This window comes from Orycteropus afer, unplaced genomic scaffold (genome assembly GCF_000298275.1).
Source record: "Orycteropus afer afer isolate SDZICR_OR568_19922 unplaced genomic scaffold, OryAfe1.0 scaffold00007, whole genome shotgun sequence".
NCBI classification, from domain to species: Eukaryota; Metazoa; Chordata; class Mammalia; order Tubulidentata; family Orycteropodidae; genus Orycteropus; species Orycteropus afer.
This window is the reverse complement of record NW_006921594.1, coordinates 18525906-18544768: the sequence shown is the minus strand read 5'-3', so window position 1 is coordinate 18544768 and position 18863 is coordinate 18525906. Positions and strand designations below refer to the sequence as shown.

At 38.7% G+C, this 18863-nt stretch overlaps 1 protein-coding gene across 1 annotated transcript in view; it reads left to right on the top strand.

Annotated features, from left to right (window-relative positions):
* Positions 1-8: 8 nt before the first annotated feature.
* LOC103200239 (gamma-secretase activating protein) overlaps positions 9-18863 on the top strand; it is a 111609-nt gene continuing 92754 nt past the window's right edge. Inside the window, exons 1-4 of the mRNA XM_007944677.2 lie at positions 9-117; positions 13728-13804; positions 14880-14936; positions 18743-18812. Coding sequence (XP_007942868.1) covers positions 9-117; positions 13728-13804; positions 14880-14936; positions 18743-18812 — 313 coding nt within the window. The remainder of the gene's footprint in view (positions 118-13727; positions 13805-14879; positions 14937-18742; positions 18813-18863) is intronic.

Genomic DNA, 18863 nt, shown 5'->3' with positions numbered 1-18863 from the left:
TCCGGGCAATGGCTCTGCGTCTCGTTGTCGACTTCGATCTCCGGAAGGACGTGCTGCCCGAGCTGCGGGCGCAGCGGGCGGCGCCTGCGGCCGCCGGGGCCCGAAATAGCGGCGCAGGTGCGAGAGGCGTGCGTCGGGGTCTCCTGGCCTGGGGGGAGGACGAGGGTCTTGAGCGCTCAGACTGGGCTGATGGGCATGGGCCCGACTGGGAGCAGCCTGTGGCCCCTGCCTCCATGTGAAGGTTGGCGCTGAAGGCATGAGTTATTCTCTCTGTAGACCTAGCTTCTTTGACTTTGCCACCCACACCTCTGGCCATAGGGTGAAGGTCGAAGTGCAGAGTGTAGGCAGGTCATGGCTTGGATTACACTACTTTGTCTAGCTAGTCCTTCTGCTTTTGACTTGCTTGTTACCCAGACTAATTCACTCTTAGTCAGAAGGCCGGGGTCACTAGTGGTACCCTCAGCATCACTTAATGTAGGGAGGATGTGGGGTAGCAGCTGCCTGGACTCTGCTTACCCGGCCAAAGCTGCAGGGAGTGGGAGAGGGTCTTTCTCTGTGCTTCAGTTGTCTCTCACCGTATAGGAGGGTTCATCGGACTGATAGGGGCTCCTGGAAGTTTGCATTATATAAATATTTAACACTTGCACAATTCTTCCCCACATTTGTGGGATGTGTTTCTCTCTATATGCGAATAGTGTCAGTGATTTAGGGGGCATGGTACTTCCCTAGTGAATGAGAGAGGGCAGGGGTGGGCCTTCAGGCCCTAAACCTTGAACTGAGTGCCTGCTGCGTTCCAAAGAAGCATCAAGCCACCTCCACTACCACCAAGCACACCACCTGTGCAGAGCAGCCAGTGTGTGTGTGTGTGTGTGGGGGGGGGGGGACAAAGTGAGGGCCAGACTTCCCGCCCGGCTTTTTCAGGGAGAACTGGGATACATTCCAGTTGGTTTTTTTTTTTTTTTTACCTGTCACGAAAATCCTTGTTTTGATTTTGGTGAAAGAGTGAAAAGTTACTTTCTGAGCCTTCCCAGCCTTTGTCTACTTCGAAGAAGAGGAACTTAGTGATTTCCTAGTTTTTTTTTTTTTCTTCTTTTTAAGAATAGTAGTTTACTGTAAATGATGGTGTTTCTACAAGACTTAAATTCAGCTGTTAGGCAGTGATGCCTCTGGCATTGGACCAGCCACTTCAGTGTGTTTGCCCTTCTCTCTTTTCTGGTTTTCCTTAAGCACCATAGACTATCTGAGGGTATTTTTTTTTGGAGGGGTATTAAATTCTCATACCTGCAACTTCTTCTCTGCTGAACTCCATTCAGAGTTTTCCATTGCTAATGTATGTCTTTAGTGCCTAAGGCACTTGACTGCTAACCAGAGGGCTGGCGGTTCAAACCCACCAGCCACTCCTCGGAAGGAAAATAGGGCAATCTACTATCGTAGTGATACCGCCGGGAAACCCAAGGAGGGGTCGCTATGAGTCAGGTCGACTCGACGGCACTTAACAACAGCAGCAGTGTATGTCTACATTGCCCTGTGGTTTGTAGCAGAATTATTTGTAGGCTTCGTTGCCTTGACATACTGGTTATTAGTTTCAAGTAAAGAGTCGTATATGTTTAATAGCTGAAGGCTTGAGTTTGGTGTTAATCATATTATTAGTAAAGCTTTATGAGTGGGATGGGATGGGGAGAGGAATTTAAAAAATCTCTTACATGTCTAACGAATTTTTGAGAGTTTAGTGGTTTGAAATACATTAGACATTTCCAAGTCCCTTTTTGTCTACAAAGTAATACTTTCTTTTAACTCCCACCTTGTGTAGCAATGGCAGGTGACTGCAAACGAGCCCTCAGATGAAGTGTGAAATGCCACAGTCATATGTTTCAGTAACGTGGTTGTGGTTGAAAAGCTGTGTATAACCCAGATGGATTCTTGGCTTCCATCTATCTTTCATTCATCTGTGAAGAAATTCAAACTTGTGTTTTGACTTTCCACCAAACAACAGATAAGATGGGTCCTCAGAAGTTAAACTTAATAGAAATACCAGCATTTCTGATAGTGGTAGTGTTTTGTTCTTGCAGAGCATCTTGGCAAGTTGTTAGCCCTGTTATTTCCAAACCAAAAACCAAACTCACAGCTGTTGAGTCAGATCCAACTCATAGTGACCCCTCCTTGGGTTTCCAAAGCGATATCACTACAGAAGTAGATTGCCCTGTCTTCCTTCCGAAGAGTGGCTGGTGTGTTTGAACCACCAGCCTTCTGGTTAGCAGTCAAATGCTTTAGGCACTAAGCCACCAGAGCCCTGTTACATACTAAGAGAAATTGCTACCTCCCATAAGAAGAAGGAGCTCTGGTGGCATAGTAGATAAAGTACTTGACTGCTGACCAGAAGAAGGTCAGTGGTTCAAACCTACCAGCTGCTCCGTGGAAGGAAGACGGGGCTAACTACTTCAGTAAAGATTTACAGTCTGGGAAACCCAATGGAGGTTGCTATGAGTGGGAAACGACTCCATGGCATTGAGTTTGGTTTTGGTATAAGAAGCTCTGGTGGTACAGTGCCTAAGGCATTTGACTGCTAACCAGAAGGTTGGCGTTGTCAAAAGGAAGGTGGGGCAATCTACCTCCATAAAGATTTGCTGCCTCAGAAACCCAATGGGGATCACTGTGAGTCAGAACCAACTTGATGGCAGTGAGTTTGGTTTGGTTTGGATAATCATTGGTGGTGGTAGCTCAAAAAGAATATAATTTAAGCTTCTTGATTCCTCTTCTGCTATAATTTGGAGCACTGGCAGGGTAATCTGGGATTCTGTTTTATTTCTAGCTCAGCCTTACTCCACACATTTGTGCAAATTATTTTTCTTTCAAAGTCACAGCTATTCAAATGTAAATTATGAATAATTATACCATTGTAATGTCTCCTCCTTGCAGCTTGCTTTCTAAATTTGAAGTCTTAGTATTTTTACATGAGCAAACACAATTGAAGATTTCTTAGTGGTGCTAATACTCATGAAGTATAACATATCCTTGGCCAAATAACCAGATGGGTGTGCTAAGTCAGCTAAAGAAATTTGGTGCCTCTCAGATAGCGCTGTAGTCAACAAGGGGCTGAGAAATTGGGAGGCCACATTTGGTTACTGCATCTGTTCCTGGTCCAGGGTTGAACTTTCAGAAATAGTCTCTCCTGAAATATGGAGAAAATATTTGTTCTTTTAAAAATTAAAACAATTATACAAAAGAATATTTCAACATATATAAGCTTAAAACCAAAAAATAAAGCCATGCACCTACCGTCCGGCTTAAAAATAGAACAGTATCAAGACTTTTGAAGGCTCTTCTGTGCCCCTTATCTGATCCTATCCCTCTGTCTGTGCTTCAGCAACTTCTGTATTTAACATCTATATTTTAGCATTCCTTTGATTTTACTTGTAGTTTTAATCCATGTGTGTATCTCCCTAGGTGATACATTTTCATTTTACTTGTTCGTGAATGTTAAATAAAAGCATACTATATACATTCTTTTTGCTTTTTTACCATTAATATTGTGAGATTTATCCATGTTGATTGCGATAGCTATAGGTCATTCATTTTCACTTCTGTAGAGTATTGTGTGGGAGCTCTGGTAGCATAGTGCCTAAGGCACTTGACTGGCAGTTCAAACCCAACAGCCACACCTCGGAAGGAAGGTTGGGCAACCTACTTCCCTAGTGATATCACCTCGGAAACCCAAGGAGGGTTCTCTATGAGTCGGGTCTGACTCGATGGCACATAACAACAACAACATAGTATTGTGTGAGTATACAACAATATGGTGGACATGGAGATGTACTGCCTAGATTCTTCCTTCAAGGAAGGATTTGTCCCAACTCACACAAACCCTGGAAGTCACCCAAGAGTCATCCCCCAGAAAAACTATAAGTAAAGTTGGGTTCCTGTTATAGTCATTATTTCTACTAACCTTCTTGAGCATGTCTCCTGATGCACACGGGTGCACATTTCTCTCAGATGCATGTGTAAGAGTGGTGTTTCTGAATCATATGGTTTTATATCTTCACCTTGCCTGAGTAGTGCCAGATTGTTTTCCAAAATCGTAGTACTGATTTACACCCCTTACCTATATGGCGTATAAATGTTCCTGGTACTCTTTATCCTCACAAGCTCTTGATATATTCAGATTTTAATATTTTGTTAAACTGGTGGGTCTAAATGTTATTTCATTGTGGTCTGAGATTGAACACTCTTTTTGCATGTTTATTGACCATTTGAGTTTCCCATTCTATGAAATGTCTTCATCCATTTTCCTTTTATTTTTACTTTTTATATTGTTTTTTAGAGGTTCCTACCACCTTGGAAATTCTGCGAGGCACTTCTACTCCGTCCTATAGGGTTGCTATGAGTTGGAATTGACTCGATGGCAGTTGCTTTGTTTTTTTTTGGTATATATCCTAGATCCTAGTTCTTTGCCTGTAAGCCTGTAATACACGTTGCAGATATTTTTCCCTAATCTGTTACTTGTCTTTTCAGGTCTGGAAAATGAAAACTTTACAGTTTGTGAAACTGAAAACTTTTCAGTTTATCAACTGTAATAAACAAGAGTTTCTCAATTTTAATGTAGTAGTGGGTGGTTTGTGCTTTTTAGGATCTTTTAAAGAAATCCTCTCCTAGTCAGAAATCATGGTGACATTTTGATATTAACTTCTGAAAACTTTATACTTGTGGTTTTCACATTTTGTCTTTCAATCTACCTGAAACTTATTTATGTGTGTGTGATATGATTTGGTTACCTGATTTCATTATTTTCCCACACTGATAGGGAGTTGTTCCAGTATCACTACCCACATATTCTGGTAGTATAGTGCCTAAGGCACTTGACTGCTAACCAGAAGGCTGGCGGTTCAAACCCACCAGCCACTCCTCGGAAGGAAGGTTGGGCAATCTACTTCCATAGTGATACTGCCTCTGCCTTGGAAACCCAAGGAGGGGTCGCTATGAGTCGGGGCTGACTCGATGGCATACAACAACAACAACAACCACATATTCCTTTCTGTTTTCACTGATAGCAAAGTCACTTCACTCACACATCAAGTTTACATACATATGCCAGTTTCCTTTTCTGGGCTCTTTATTATGTTCCATTGTCCAATTTGAGATGACAGCATCGTAATAGTTATGCTTTAAATTATGTCTTAATCATTGGGATGGAAAGTCCCCTCACCTTAGTCTTCTTGGCTATCCTATGCCCTTTTCTCTTTCGTGTGTGTTTTGGAATCAGCCTGTCAATTTCGATTTTGATTTTAGTTGCATTCTATTTATAAATCAACTTGAGGAGAATTGGCATCTTTACAATATAGAATCTTTCCAGCTATGAACAAAGTATAGCTTGGTTCTTATTTAGGTCTTCCTTGATGTCTTTTAATAAGTTTTAGAATTTCCTCCATGAAAGTTCTGTACATCTTTTGCTAGATTTATTCCTAGGTTTTTTTGTTGTTATTGTTGCTCTCATGAATGGCACATTTCAAAACATTACATGTTTTAACTATTGCTGGTATATACAATGCAATTGATTTCCTGTATTGATTTTTGTCTCCAGTGCTTGCTTAGTCCTTTGTTGGGCAGGATCATACCCTCAAAAAACAAAGAAAATGTTCATAGGATGTTCATTTTCTAAGGTTTAAAAGCCATATATATTTAAGACAGAAAAGAATGTAAATTTTCTTTCTAACATATTCTTGCCTGCTTTGATTTGCCTCTGATTTATGATATACCAGGGTGATTCAGTCTTTCAAGTATTGTAATCATTACTCTTTTCCAGGGAAGTGATATGTTTTACCAGGTGATTGATTCAAGACTAATGATTTTATTTATTTATTTTTTATTGTTGTGCCTCCTGTAGACTGCCAGACTGACTTGTTGGCCAGGGGGTTGGCTTAGTCCCATTGTTTTCATTTTTTATTTCACTACTCTTTGCCAGTCTCCTTCCTTTTTGTTTTTCTTCCCCTACACCCCTAGTCTCCTAGTTCTTTTTTAATGCCTTTATTTTAATCATCGTAGAAATATGCATAATACAACATTTGCCAATTCAACATTTTTCAGGTGTACAATTTAGTAATATTTATGTTATGTTGTGCAGCCATTACCTTTTATCAGTGCCAAATTTCCCATCACATAAACAGAAATTCACTGCTTGATAATAGTTCCCCTTCTCTTCCCTCTCTCCCACTCCAACCAAAAAAACTCACTGCCATCGAGTTGATTCCGACTCATAGCAACCTCCATTGGGTTTCTGAGGTAGTAAATCTTTGCAGAAGTAGATTGCCCCATCTTCTTTCTGAGGAGCAGCTGGTGGGTTTGAACTGGCAACTTTTTGGTTAGCAGTCAGATGCCTTAGGCACTATGCCACCAGAGCTCCTTTCCCACCGCGAGTAACCACTAATAAACATTGGTCTCCATACATTTGCCTGTCTTTTAATGCTTCTTAACCAATAACTCCGGGGCCGACTCGACGGCACATAACAACAACAACAACAACCAATAACTCCATTCTTGTTTTTTCTCATTTTATCCAGAAAAAAAAAAACACAACTCACTGCCGTTGAGTTGACTCCGACTCATAGCATCCCATCCTTGGGTTTCCAAGGCGGCATCTCTAAGGAAGTAGGTTGCCCAGCTTCCTTCTGAGGAGTGGCTGGTGGGTTTGAACCTCCAGCCTTCTGGTTAGCAGTCAAGTGCTTTAGGCACTATGCTACCAGAGCTCCTTTCCCACCCCTAGTAACCACTAATAAACATTGGTATCCATACATTTGCCTATCTTTTAATGCTTCTTAACCAATCACTCCATTCTTGTTTTTTCTCATTTTATTCAGAATTAAAAAAAATACAACTTACTGTCGTCAAGTTGACTCCGACTCATAGCATCCCCTCTTTGCGTTTCCAAGGTGGCATCTCTACGAAAGTATATTGCCCAGTCTTCCTTCCGAGGAGTGGCTGGTAGGTTTGAACTGCCAGCCTCTGGTTAACAGTCAAATGCCATAGGCACTACGCCACCAGAGCTCTTATATGAAGTATAAATCACGTGACAATGTTTACCACTTAGGTTTAGGAATTGTACTATTTGGTCATGTTGCACCTGAGGACTTATATGTGAATTATTTACAGAATAAGAATGCCATAGATAGAATAAAATCTCATTACTTCTTGGTTTATGTACAGGGAACTAGTTCAAGTTTTTGTATAAGATTGTATGACATGTCCCCTCCCCTAGTATAATCATTGGAAAGACAAGAAATATTTTTATTTGATTTTTGTCTCATAGCAATTAGGAACAAAATTTACGTGTTTGACAAACATCTTCTTGTGAAGCAAAATCACTTGTGGTTGGCAAAGAATAGATTGGAATGGATGAGACTATCTGGTAAACCAGTTTCTGTTTTATAGGCGCTACGACACACCAATACTTTAATACCTAGGTACTGTCCTTTCTTCGTAGATGTACTTATGCAGCTGTCTTATTTATCAAAATGGTACATTTTTTTCTTCATGAGCTCTGAAGACACTGAACTGTAAAATTAAGCCTTATTTCCTCATTTGAAATTGCTAAACTTCCTCCTCTGGACTTTCCAGTGATGATCTGGGAAAAGAGTCAGAATGAATAAGCAAAGAGGCTATTGACTACTTCTTTCAAAAGGGTGTGTCTGAAACATGAACATCTAATCTGGGGAGGAAGGGCTGTTGGGCTAATAGTGTGTGGTGAGACATTGTGCTCTGGGTTTCCAACATTACCAAATTTGTCTAACAGATGTCTTTGAAATAGCAACTGTGTATTTACATGCAGAATTAATGGAAGTCTGCAGTCATTTATTATCCAATGTACCTGCAAAGGCATTATTTTTATTATTTCTTTAAACTTTGTTTACCACAGTTACATTATAATAAGCCAGTCCTCGTTTTGCTGCCTAATGAAAATGACTTAATTTATAATTAAAACAAAACAAAACAACCAAATCACTGCCATTGAGTTGATTTGACTCATAGCAACCCCCACTGGATTTCCAAGGCTGTAAGTCTTTATGGAAGCAGACTGCCTCATCTTCCTTCTTTGGAGCTGCTGGTGGGTTTGAACCACAGACCTTTTGGTTAGCAGCCAAATGCCTCAACCACTATACCACCAGAGCTCCTTTAATCTATAATATAAGTATGTAATCCAGTGGTTCCCAATCATTGCTGGATATTAGAATAACCTGGAAAATTGAAACACACAAACACACACATGCCAGAGATTGGGCTCCCCCTCTGGCCCAATAAAAGTAGAGTATTTTGAGTAGGGCTTGGGAATCAGTGCTCTTTTGAAAGTTCTCCTGATGATTCTAACATGTAGCCAGAGCTGAGAACTACTGGCTTCATGAAATAAGTGTATATGATTTATTGTATTCTGTACGTTTGTTGGAGAATTTTGTTTTTCTTAATCTTTTAGTTATTTGAAAATGTGCTTTTGCAAAGAATTAGATTTTCTTAGAATTAGATTTCATATGTAGGAATTTCTTACCTTAGCCGAAACATTTTAAGTGTACTTTTGAGAAGTTTTCTCTCAGCATTCTTACAGTCTTGAAAGAAAAGAAATACTTCTCAAAATATTGACCCACTACATTCCAGAAGTTGTCAGAGTCATGTGCACAATGAAAAGGAACACATTGAAATTCTTTTTAGATGTCTTCAAGATCTACCTTAAAAGGATTTTTGAATTATTAACTTTCCGTTGTAAGCTTGATACAGGAAGCTTAGCTCATTGTTATGTTTACCTTTTTCTAAGTTGAGATCAGTCTGTGCCACTTTTTCTCTGTGTGATCTTGGCTAAGGATCTTAGCCTCATTGAAACTCAATTGTTTTATCAGTACAATGGGCCTATAACACCTTACATATAGTGTGCAGGAGATAAAAATAAGAACTCTGTGAACTGTGAAGTTCTGTTTAGCACTACAGGAGTCCCTGTGGTACAAACGGTTAAAAAGCAAACCAAATCCACAGCCATCGAGTCAGTTCCGACTCATAGTGACCCCCATCGGGTTTCTGAGGCAATAAATCTTTAAGGAAGTAGATTGCCCAAGTCTTGCTTCTGCAGAGTGGCTGATGGATTTGAACCACTAGCCTTCCACTTACCAGCCAGATGCCTTAGGCACTGTGTTACCAGAGCTCCTTGGCACAAATGGTTAAGCATTCCACTACTAGCTGAAAAGTTTACTCTTTGAGCTACTCAGAGGCTCCTCAAAAGACAGCCTGGGTATCTGCTTCTGAAAGGTCACAGCCTGAAACCCTGTGGGGTAGTTCTACTCTGCACACATGGGGTCACCATGAGTTGAAACTGACTCAACAACATTAACACTAAGCTAATTATTTGAGTTATATTGTTCTCCCAAGAGACAAACTTATTATCCTTATGTTTTCTTAAATCTAGTCAGTGGAAAGTGTCTGCAGCAGATTTACCTGATGTAATACTGCATTTGATTTCTTGACTGCTGCTTCCGTGGCCGTTGATTGAGGATCCAAGTAAAATGAAAACCTTGACACTTCAGTATTTTCTCTGTTTATCATGATGTTGTTTATTGGCCCAGTTGTGAGGATTTTTATTTTCTTTATGTTGAGTTATAATACATATTGAAGGTTGTAGTTTTGTTTTTTTCATTTTTGTTGTAATTTAGGTGAAAGTTTACAGAGCAAATTCGTCTTCCATACAGCAGTTCATACACATTTTGTTTCCTGACATTGACAGCAATTGCCCACAATGTAATAGCTCTCTTCCCACTTCCTCCCTGTAGTTAACTCTTCTCTGTGTCCTTCCCTCCCATGTACTCCTGCTCCTCAAGCTATCTCCCTGCACAAACATTGCCCTTCTGTTCTCTCACGATTGCTCTAAGGAGTGTATCTACTTGATCTAAATGTTCACCCCATATGCCTGTCTGTTGTTTAGCTGGAAGCCACAGGGGTGAGTTCAGTTCTAGACCTGAAGGGTAACTAGGGGCCATAGTCTCAGGGGTCTCACCAGGCTCTATTAGAAGAGTAAACCTGGTCTTTTTTTAAAAAAATGATTTTGTGTTTTGTTCTACATTGTTCTCCCACTCTGTGCTGGATCTCCTGCACTGATCCCTTTCCACGTGGTTGATAGTGGTAGTCGGTACCATCTAGTTCTTCTGGTCTCATGGTCATATAGGCTAAGGATTGCATGGTCTACTCGTCCCTTGGACTAATTGTTTCCATGCATCTTTGGTCTTCTTCATTCTTCTTTGTCCTGGATGAGGAGAGACACATGGTTGTATCTAGATGGCTGCTTGCAAGTTTTTAAGACACCAGTCACTGAAAGTTACAGATTTTGATCTTTATCAGTAAGTCCTTCAAGTGCTCTTCGCTTTCAGCAAGCGAGGTGTGTCATTTGCATATCACAGGTTGTTAAAGAGTCTTCCTCCAATCCTAATGCCACATTCTTTTTCATATAGTCCAGCTTCTTGAATTGTTTGCTCAGCATACAGATTGAATAACTAGGGTGAAAGAATGCAACCTGGGCCACACCTTTCCTGATTTTAAACCACACAGTTTCTCCTTGCTCTGTTTGAATGACTGCCTCTTGTTCTATGTACAGGTTCCTCATGAGTACAGTAAAGTGTTCTGGAATTCCCATTCTTCACAATGTTCTCTGTAATTTGTAATGATCCACATAGTCAAATACCTTTGCCTAGTCAATAAAACACACAGGTAAATATCCTTCTGGTATTCTCTGCTTTCAGCCAACATCCATCTAACTTCAGCAGTGATATCCTTTGTTCCACATCCTCTTCTGAATCTGGCTTGAATTTCTGGCGGTTATCTGTCAGTGTACTGCTGCAACTGTTTTTGAGTCATCTTTAGCAAAATTTCACTTGTGTGTGATGTTAATGTTATTGTTCTATAATCTTTGCATTCTGTTGGTTCACCTTTCTTTGGAATAGGCACATATATGGACCTCTTCATTGGCCAGATAGCTGTATTCCCAATTTCTTGACAAGTGAATGATTCAAGCATTCCATCTGTTTGTTGAAATCTCTCTATTGGTATTTTTCAATTCCTGCAATCTTGTTTTTTGCCAATGCCTTCAGTGCAACCTGAACTTCTTTATTTAGTACCATTGGTTCTAGATCACATCCTACCTATTGAAATAGTTAAACATTGACCGATTCTTTTTGGTACAGTGACTGTGTATTCTGTCCATCTTCTTTTGATGCTTTATACATCATTCAGTATTTGCCCATAGATTCCTTCAGTATGGCAACATGAGGCTTGTATTTTTTCTTCATTTCTTTCAGTTTGAGAAATGCTAAGTGAATTCTCCCCTTTTGGTTTTCTAACTCCAGGTCTTTCCACATTTCATTATAATGCTTTACTTTGTCTCCTCGAGCCAGATCTTGCAATTTCTGTTCAACTCTTTTATCTCATCATTTCTTCCATTTGCTTTAGCTATTCTGAGTTCAACAGCAAGTCCCAGTCTCTTCTGACATCCATTTTGGTCTTTTCTTCCTTTCCTATGTTTTTAATGACCTTTTGCTTTCTTCATATATGATATCCTTGATGTCATCCCTCAACTCATCTGGTGCATCAAATCTGCTGTTGAGATGGTCTCTAAATTCAGGTGGTCTATATTCAAGACTATATTTTGGCTCTCTTTTGGACTTGTTAAAATTTTCTTCAACTTCAGCTTGAACTTGCTTATGAACAATTGATGTTCTGTTCTGCAGTCAGCCCTTGGCCTTGTTCTGATTGATGACACTGAGCTTGTCCAGCTTGTCCATCATCTCTTTCCACACATGTAGTTGATTTGATTCCTATGTATTCCATCTGGCGAGGTTTACATGTATAGTCTCCGTTTATGTTGCTGGAAAAAGGTATTTGTAGTGAATAAGTCATTAGTCTTGCCAAATTCTATCGTGTGATCCCCAGCATTGTTTCAATCACAAATAACTTATTTTCCAGGGACGTAGAATGATTAATAATCAAAGGTGGTAAAATATTCAGAGACACTCGGCTTCAAGTATAAATTTAGTTTATATTTCATTGCCTGGCTTCTCTTCTTATGTGTGGATCATAAGAAATTATAGATAACATTGGCAAAAATTGGAATTCCAGAACACTTAATTGTTATTATGTGGGACTTGTACATAGACCACATGGCAGTCATTCAAACAGAACAAGGGGATACTTAGTGGTTTAAAATCAGGAAAAGTATGTGTCTGGGTTGTATCCTTTCACCATATTTATTCACTCTGTATGCTGAGCTAATAATCTGAAAAGCTGGACTATGTGAAGAATGTGGCACCAGGATTGGATGGAGACCCATTAACAACTTGCGATATGCAGATGATATAACCTTGCTTGCTGAAAGTGAAAAAGAAGCAGTTATTGATGAAGATCAAAGATTGCAATCTTCAGTATGGATTACACCTCAACATAAAAGAAAGAAAAATCTCACAACTGAACTAATAAGCAACATCATGATAAATGGAGAAAATATTGAAGTTGTCAAGGATTTCGTTTTATTTGGATCTACCATCAATGCCCATAGAAGCAGCAGTCGAAAAGCAAATGATGTATTGCAATTGGCAAATCTGCTGCAACAGATCTCTTTTAAGTGTTAAAAAGGAAAGATGTCACTTTGAAGACTAAGGTGGTCCTACCTCAAGCCATCTTACTTTCAATCACCACATGTGCATGTGGAAGCTAGACAATAAATATGGGGGACTGCAGAGGAACTGAAGCCTTTGAATTGTGGTGTTGGTGAAGAATACTGAAAATACCATGGACTAGCAGAAGAATGATCAGATCTGTTTTGGAAGAAGTGCAGCCAGAATGCTCCTTAGAAGTCAGGATTGTGAGACTTTGTCTCGTGTACTTTGGACATGTTATTAGGAGGAAGCAGGCCCTGGAGCAGGACATCATGCTTGATTAAGTAAGGAGTCAATGAAAAGAGGAAGACCCTCAGTGAGATGGATTGACATGGGGGCTGCAACAACAGGCTCAAACACAGCAACAATTGTGAGGATGCTCCGGGACTGGGCAGTGTTTCGTTCTATTGTACTTAGGGTCACTATGAGTTGGAACTCACTTGACAGCACCTAACAACAAAATTAGACCATGTATACACTAACCAAAAGAAGCTGATGTGGCTATAGTAATATCAGGCAAAGTAGACTTTAAAACAAACAAACAAAATTATAAGAGGTAAAGGAGAATATTTGTAATGAATGAAGGGGTCAAAACACTGGGAAAATATAACAATTCTAAATTTGTATGCACCTGAAAATATAATTCAAAAATATAAAGCAAAAACTGATAGATACTTAAAATTTGTTGATGTATAACAAACAGAAAAGTATACAGATCAATAAACTGTATCGATTAAGTTATTAATCAATAACTCATTATTATTAAGCTCATTAAGTTATTGCAAAATGAGCATTCCAGTATACCCAAGATATCTAACGTTATTAGCTCCTCAGAAGACCCTCTTGTGATCTTTCCCAATTACTGTTCCTGTCCTATTCTCCAAAGTCCAACTATTTTGACTCCTAATACCAGGTATCTTTGCTTGTTTTTAAACTCTGCATGATAGAATCATCAAGGAGTATTCTTTTGTAGTTGACTTATTTCATTAACATTGTATTTGTTACATATGTTTTTAAACATCTGCTAAGTATTAACTTGCTGTTATTTTCTTACTGTTTCAGATGTTTTTGAAAATAATTACGACAGCTTACGTATACTAAATGTTGAAAGAAATGGAAATATTATTTATACCTATAAGGTATGTCTATATTCTTTTTTGACATAGTAATGAGTAAATTTTGTGCTTTAAACTTTAACATGTGATTTTGGTTCTTTTTGGTAAGATTTAATATGGTGAGTGAAATATGAGGACTGAAATTTTATAAAATGTTTTCTCTTTTTTAAATAAAATGTGCATAATATCTAACACAGTGCTCAAAACTTTTTAAATAAATAAAAATTGCATTTGTTAGAGTTAAACTGCTAAGTAAGATATTTTTAAATGAAATTAATATGTGAAAGTTTTAGCTTTGAAAATCTTAAATATCATTACTCTTATTTATGGGAGCTCTGGTGGTATAGTGCCTAAGGCACTTGACTGCTAATCAGAAGGTTGGCAGTTCAAACCCACCAGCCACTCTTCAGAAGGAAGGTTGGCCAATCTACTTCCGTAGTGATACCACCTCGGAAACCCAAGGAGGGGTTGCCATGAGATAACTCGACGTCACCCAACAACAATAAAGTTATTTATTGAGATAGACTAAAGATGTGCTGGGAATTTTGAGATATTAGTGTTTAACAATGTGCTTTCAAAGTTAAATGTTCTAAGAAAAAAATCTAACTTTATTGATAATGCTACTATATTAGGGAAACTTGAAAAAATAATTTAAAAATTCACTTTACTTTGCAAAGTTGTATCACTGTACTTTTTATTGGTAAAAAGTTCTATTATTTTAAATGATATCTAAGGATGCTGCATTTTAAAAATCATATGATTCAAAAGTTTGACTTATAAGAATATCATGGACTGGTTCTAACCATTTCTAGTATCCACTGTATAAATTTTCTTCACGTGCAAATGGAGGTACAAAAAAATCTACTCGTTCACCATGCTGAGTTCTAGTACAGGATCCTAAAAACGTGGCCAGGATCCTGCACATTCGTTTCAATTTTTAAGTCTGGTTCCTTTCTGACATGTACAGCAGGCTACCTTTAGAGTGTTTATTGCTAAGATTGGTTGAATTATTGGAAGTTTTTGTTTTGTTTTAACTAATAACATCTCAACTTCTTGAACAATGATATTTAATGAACATTTGGTTAAATTTTTCTTTCAGGATGATAAGGGAAATGTCTTCTTTGGATTATATGATTACCAAACCAGACAAAATGAGGTAAAAAAATCACCATAAACCATAGATAACTTTCTGGTTACTTTACTGCTTTTAGATCTTTCCTTTTTTCTGCCCTTCCTTTTCCCAGATATAAATCCCTATTTTATTTTCTAAAAATGTGGTGTATAGTGCATTGTCTGCCTTCTTTTCTTCCTTTTATTATCTCTTGGCATCACCATCTTAAAAAAATTTTAAAAAATTTTTTAAAGGTACAAAGACTCCTCCTGGACCAAAACAGAAATTCACATTTAACTAAAGTATCTGCTGAAGTCTCTTAATCCTTTGAGAGTTAAATAAAATAAGATCAAACCAGTTATCCAATATTCTGTAGGAATATAGGAGGTCCAATGCGCTTCCCAAGATATGTGTGCTCCCGAGAGCTTTGTTGATGGGAGTGGGAGTGGGGCTGTAGTAGGTGGTTATTGTTTACAATTTTTTTTGCCTTGCTCGTTTTCCCCTTTCCTCCTCCTTTGGCTAGAGAGAGTAGGTAATTGTTGGGGCATTTTCTTGTTGCTGTTGTTGATTGCTGTTGCCGTTTCCAGGTTATTTGCTTCTTTAGCTCCAATCCTGGGATATATGAAACGAAAGGGAAACCCAGGGAACTCACCACTGTGTCATTCCTCAGGATATGAGGTCTCTAGCTTGTAAGCTTTCTTTCCATTTTTGAGAGTCTTCTTAGGTTTGATTTTAAAGTCTAATGTCTAGGGATTTTTAGTGCCCAAGGCATTTGACTGCTAACCAGAAGGCTGGGGTGCAAACCCACCAGCCACTTCTTGGAAGGAAGGTTGGGCAATCTACTTCTGTAGTGATACCGCCTTGTAAACCCAAGGAGAGGTTGCTGTGAGTCAGATCCAACTTGATGGCAGTGAGTTTGGTTTTTTTGTAGTGGAAGAAATAAGGAGAAGTGAGTCTACTGTATCTTGGTTTTTACTCTCTGAAGTTTTGATTGAATAATCTCACCTTACGGTAACCAAATGGGAAGCAAAGTATGACTTATTCATAACTAGACAAGTTCCCAAATCTTTCCACTCTCCTTCATGTAGGCCTTCTTTGCTGGTGCATTCAGGAGTGGGTATGACATACAGCTGGTTAAATACAATGAATAGAGGATTTTGATGGGAATTTGAGACTTATACCCTTTTCTTTCCCACTGGGTTTGGTGATATGTGAAGTGAGGTCTGGAACTGCTGTGGGTTTGGAGAATAAAACTTGTAGATACCTGGATGGCCACTGTACAGAGGCTGGCAATGGATTTAACCCAGAAAGCCAAGAGAGAGGGATTTCTAGCCATGGATCACAACAATTCTGAAGCCATATACCCTATACTGTTCAATTCCATGAGCCACTAATTGCTTTTTACATAAGCTACTTTGGGGCAATTTTTTTTGCTGCTTACAGCTGAGGAATTTAGTTTGACCCAGAAATTCTACTTTGAAGGATTTTTTTAACTTTGAAGTTTTGATTCTACAGAAACACAAGTAGAAGTTCAGAAAAATGTATATAAAGGAAACTACATTGGATTATTGTAGGATCTGAAAGTAGAAAGCAATGTAAAAGCCTATCACTAAGTTCTTTGCAAATATATACAGCTATTAAAAGATTAAATGACAGAGTGGGAGAGCAATGCAGAACAAAACTCAAAATCATAAAAAAAAAGACTAGGTTTGCTGGTCTGGTAGATTCTAATGAGACCCCTGAGACTATGGCCCCTAGCTACCTTTCAGGTCTGGAATTGAACTCACTTCTGTGGCTTCCAGTCAGTAATAGACAGGCATATGGGCTGAACATTTATATCAGGTAGATATACTCCTTGGAGCGATCTGTCATGGGAGAGCAGAAAGGCAGTGTATGCACAGGGAGACCACTTGGGGTGGGAGTGCATGGGAGGGAAGGACGCAGGGAAGAGGTAACTACAGGGAGGAAGTGGGAAGAAAACTGTTACATTGTGGGAAATTGCAGTCAGTGTCATGAGACACCATGTGTATGAACTGCTGTATGGAAAACAAATTTGCTCTGTAAACTTTGATCCAAATCACAATTAAAAAAAAAAAGGATTAAAGGATGGAGACATATATGAATGTATACTGGTGCAGGAGGGGCTCCAAAAAATTGTTATATGAAAAAAACAAGTTACTAGACAAATACACACCATTTATGCAAAACAACAAAACAACAACAAACAAACATTGCAAGAAAACTATGTAATATATGTGCATAAATATATATTGAAAACTCAAAAGGTCTGGGAGGCTACAGAGCAGATTATAAACGTGTTTTGTTTGGGAAGGGTTGGGATTGGGTAAGCCTAATAGAAGACTTTGGCTTTTTTATTTGGTAGTGTTTGCATCTTTTGAACACTGTGACTGTGCTTATGTGTTATTTTATAATTAAGAGCATAAAACATAAAAAAGTATGCATATACATTCATGATCCTTCTTTCTTATAAATTGGAACCCCTTAGTTAGAGCAAGAGTCAAAGAAAACCAAAACTTCTCATATGAATCAGTACTTTCGTATTAACTCAAAGGTCACTTTCTTGACTGTCCCAATGTTTTCCCACCAGTTCTGACCTTAGGGTTTTAGTGTGCTTTCAGTGCTTGATAAATCTTCAGGTGCTTACTACTTTCTTAGTAGTTCTGCTAGTCACTGTTTCTCTTAGTCTTCCTCCTGTGTCCTATCTCTTTTATTCCGAGTGTACAAAAGTGAGTTGCCTAATATAACTGTGATTATCTCTAGTTCTTCAGTCCACACATCACATCCTCCTCTCAATGACCATTTTCATGTTCTTCAATACTCAGTGAAATGGAATCTTGCAACATTTTGAAAATTTCAAGCAGCAAAAAGAAAATGGAAAAATAGAAAGGCTAAATAAAGGTTAACTACTCACCAGCCATTCCTCAGAATGAAGATTGGGCAATCTACTTCTTTAGTGACACTGTCTCGGAAACCTAAGGAGGAGGGGTCGCTATGAGTTGGATCCGACTCCATGTCAGTGAGGAGAAGTAAACCCACAAACCCACTGCCATCAAGTCGATTCTGACTCATAGCAACTCTTTAGGACAGTGTAGATGCCCCATAGGGTTTCCAAGTCTGTAAATATTTAAGGAGCAGACTGCCTCATCTTTATCCCATGGAGTGGCTGGTAGGTTCGAACTACCAAGCTTTTGGTTAGCAGCCAGGTGCTTTAACCACTGTACCACCAGAGCTCCTAAATAGAAGGTAAATGTCCCCATAAATATGAGAGTTCTATAGAAGATGTACTCTCTAAGACATAACTGATAATATCATTGACAGCTGTGTAATTTGATTAAAACTTTGTCTCATTAATTATAATAGCTGACATTTGAGTGCTTATTATGTCTAGCAGATAATGTACTAAATGCTTCAGATGAATTATCTTACTTGTCCTGCCTAACAACCCATGGGATAGGTATCACCATTTCTGTTTTACTGATGGAAGATTAGGGAGCTTGAATAATTTGTCCAAGGTAACACAACAGCAAATAGCAGAGTCAGTATTTGAACGTTGGTCTACTTTGGCTGCAACATTGGTACTATTATCCACTGTGCTCTATTGCCTCATGGCTAAATTTCAGTGCCAAACACAACCTATATTAACAAACTTTTTTTAAAAAAATTAATTTGGAACCTCTTAGTGTGGATAAATTAATTCCTTAATGATCCTTTAATAAAATGTTTTGCCATGGTAATCTTTGGTAGAGAACTTAATGGGAATTTATAGTCATGCAATTGTTATTTAATGTGAAACTCCACACTTTAAAAATCTCTTTTTTCCTTTTAAATAGCATCTCTATACCTTTGAGACAGACTTGCAAGTTGTCAGTTGCTCTGTCAACAGTGAGAGAACTTTGCTTGGTGAGTTGAACACTTTCTTTTACTGCTTCATGTCAAGAACTAAACTATATC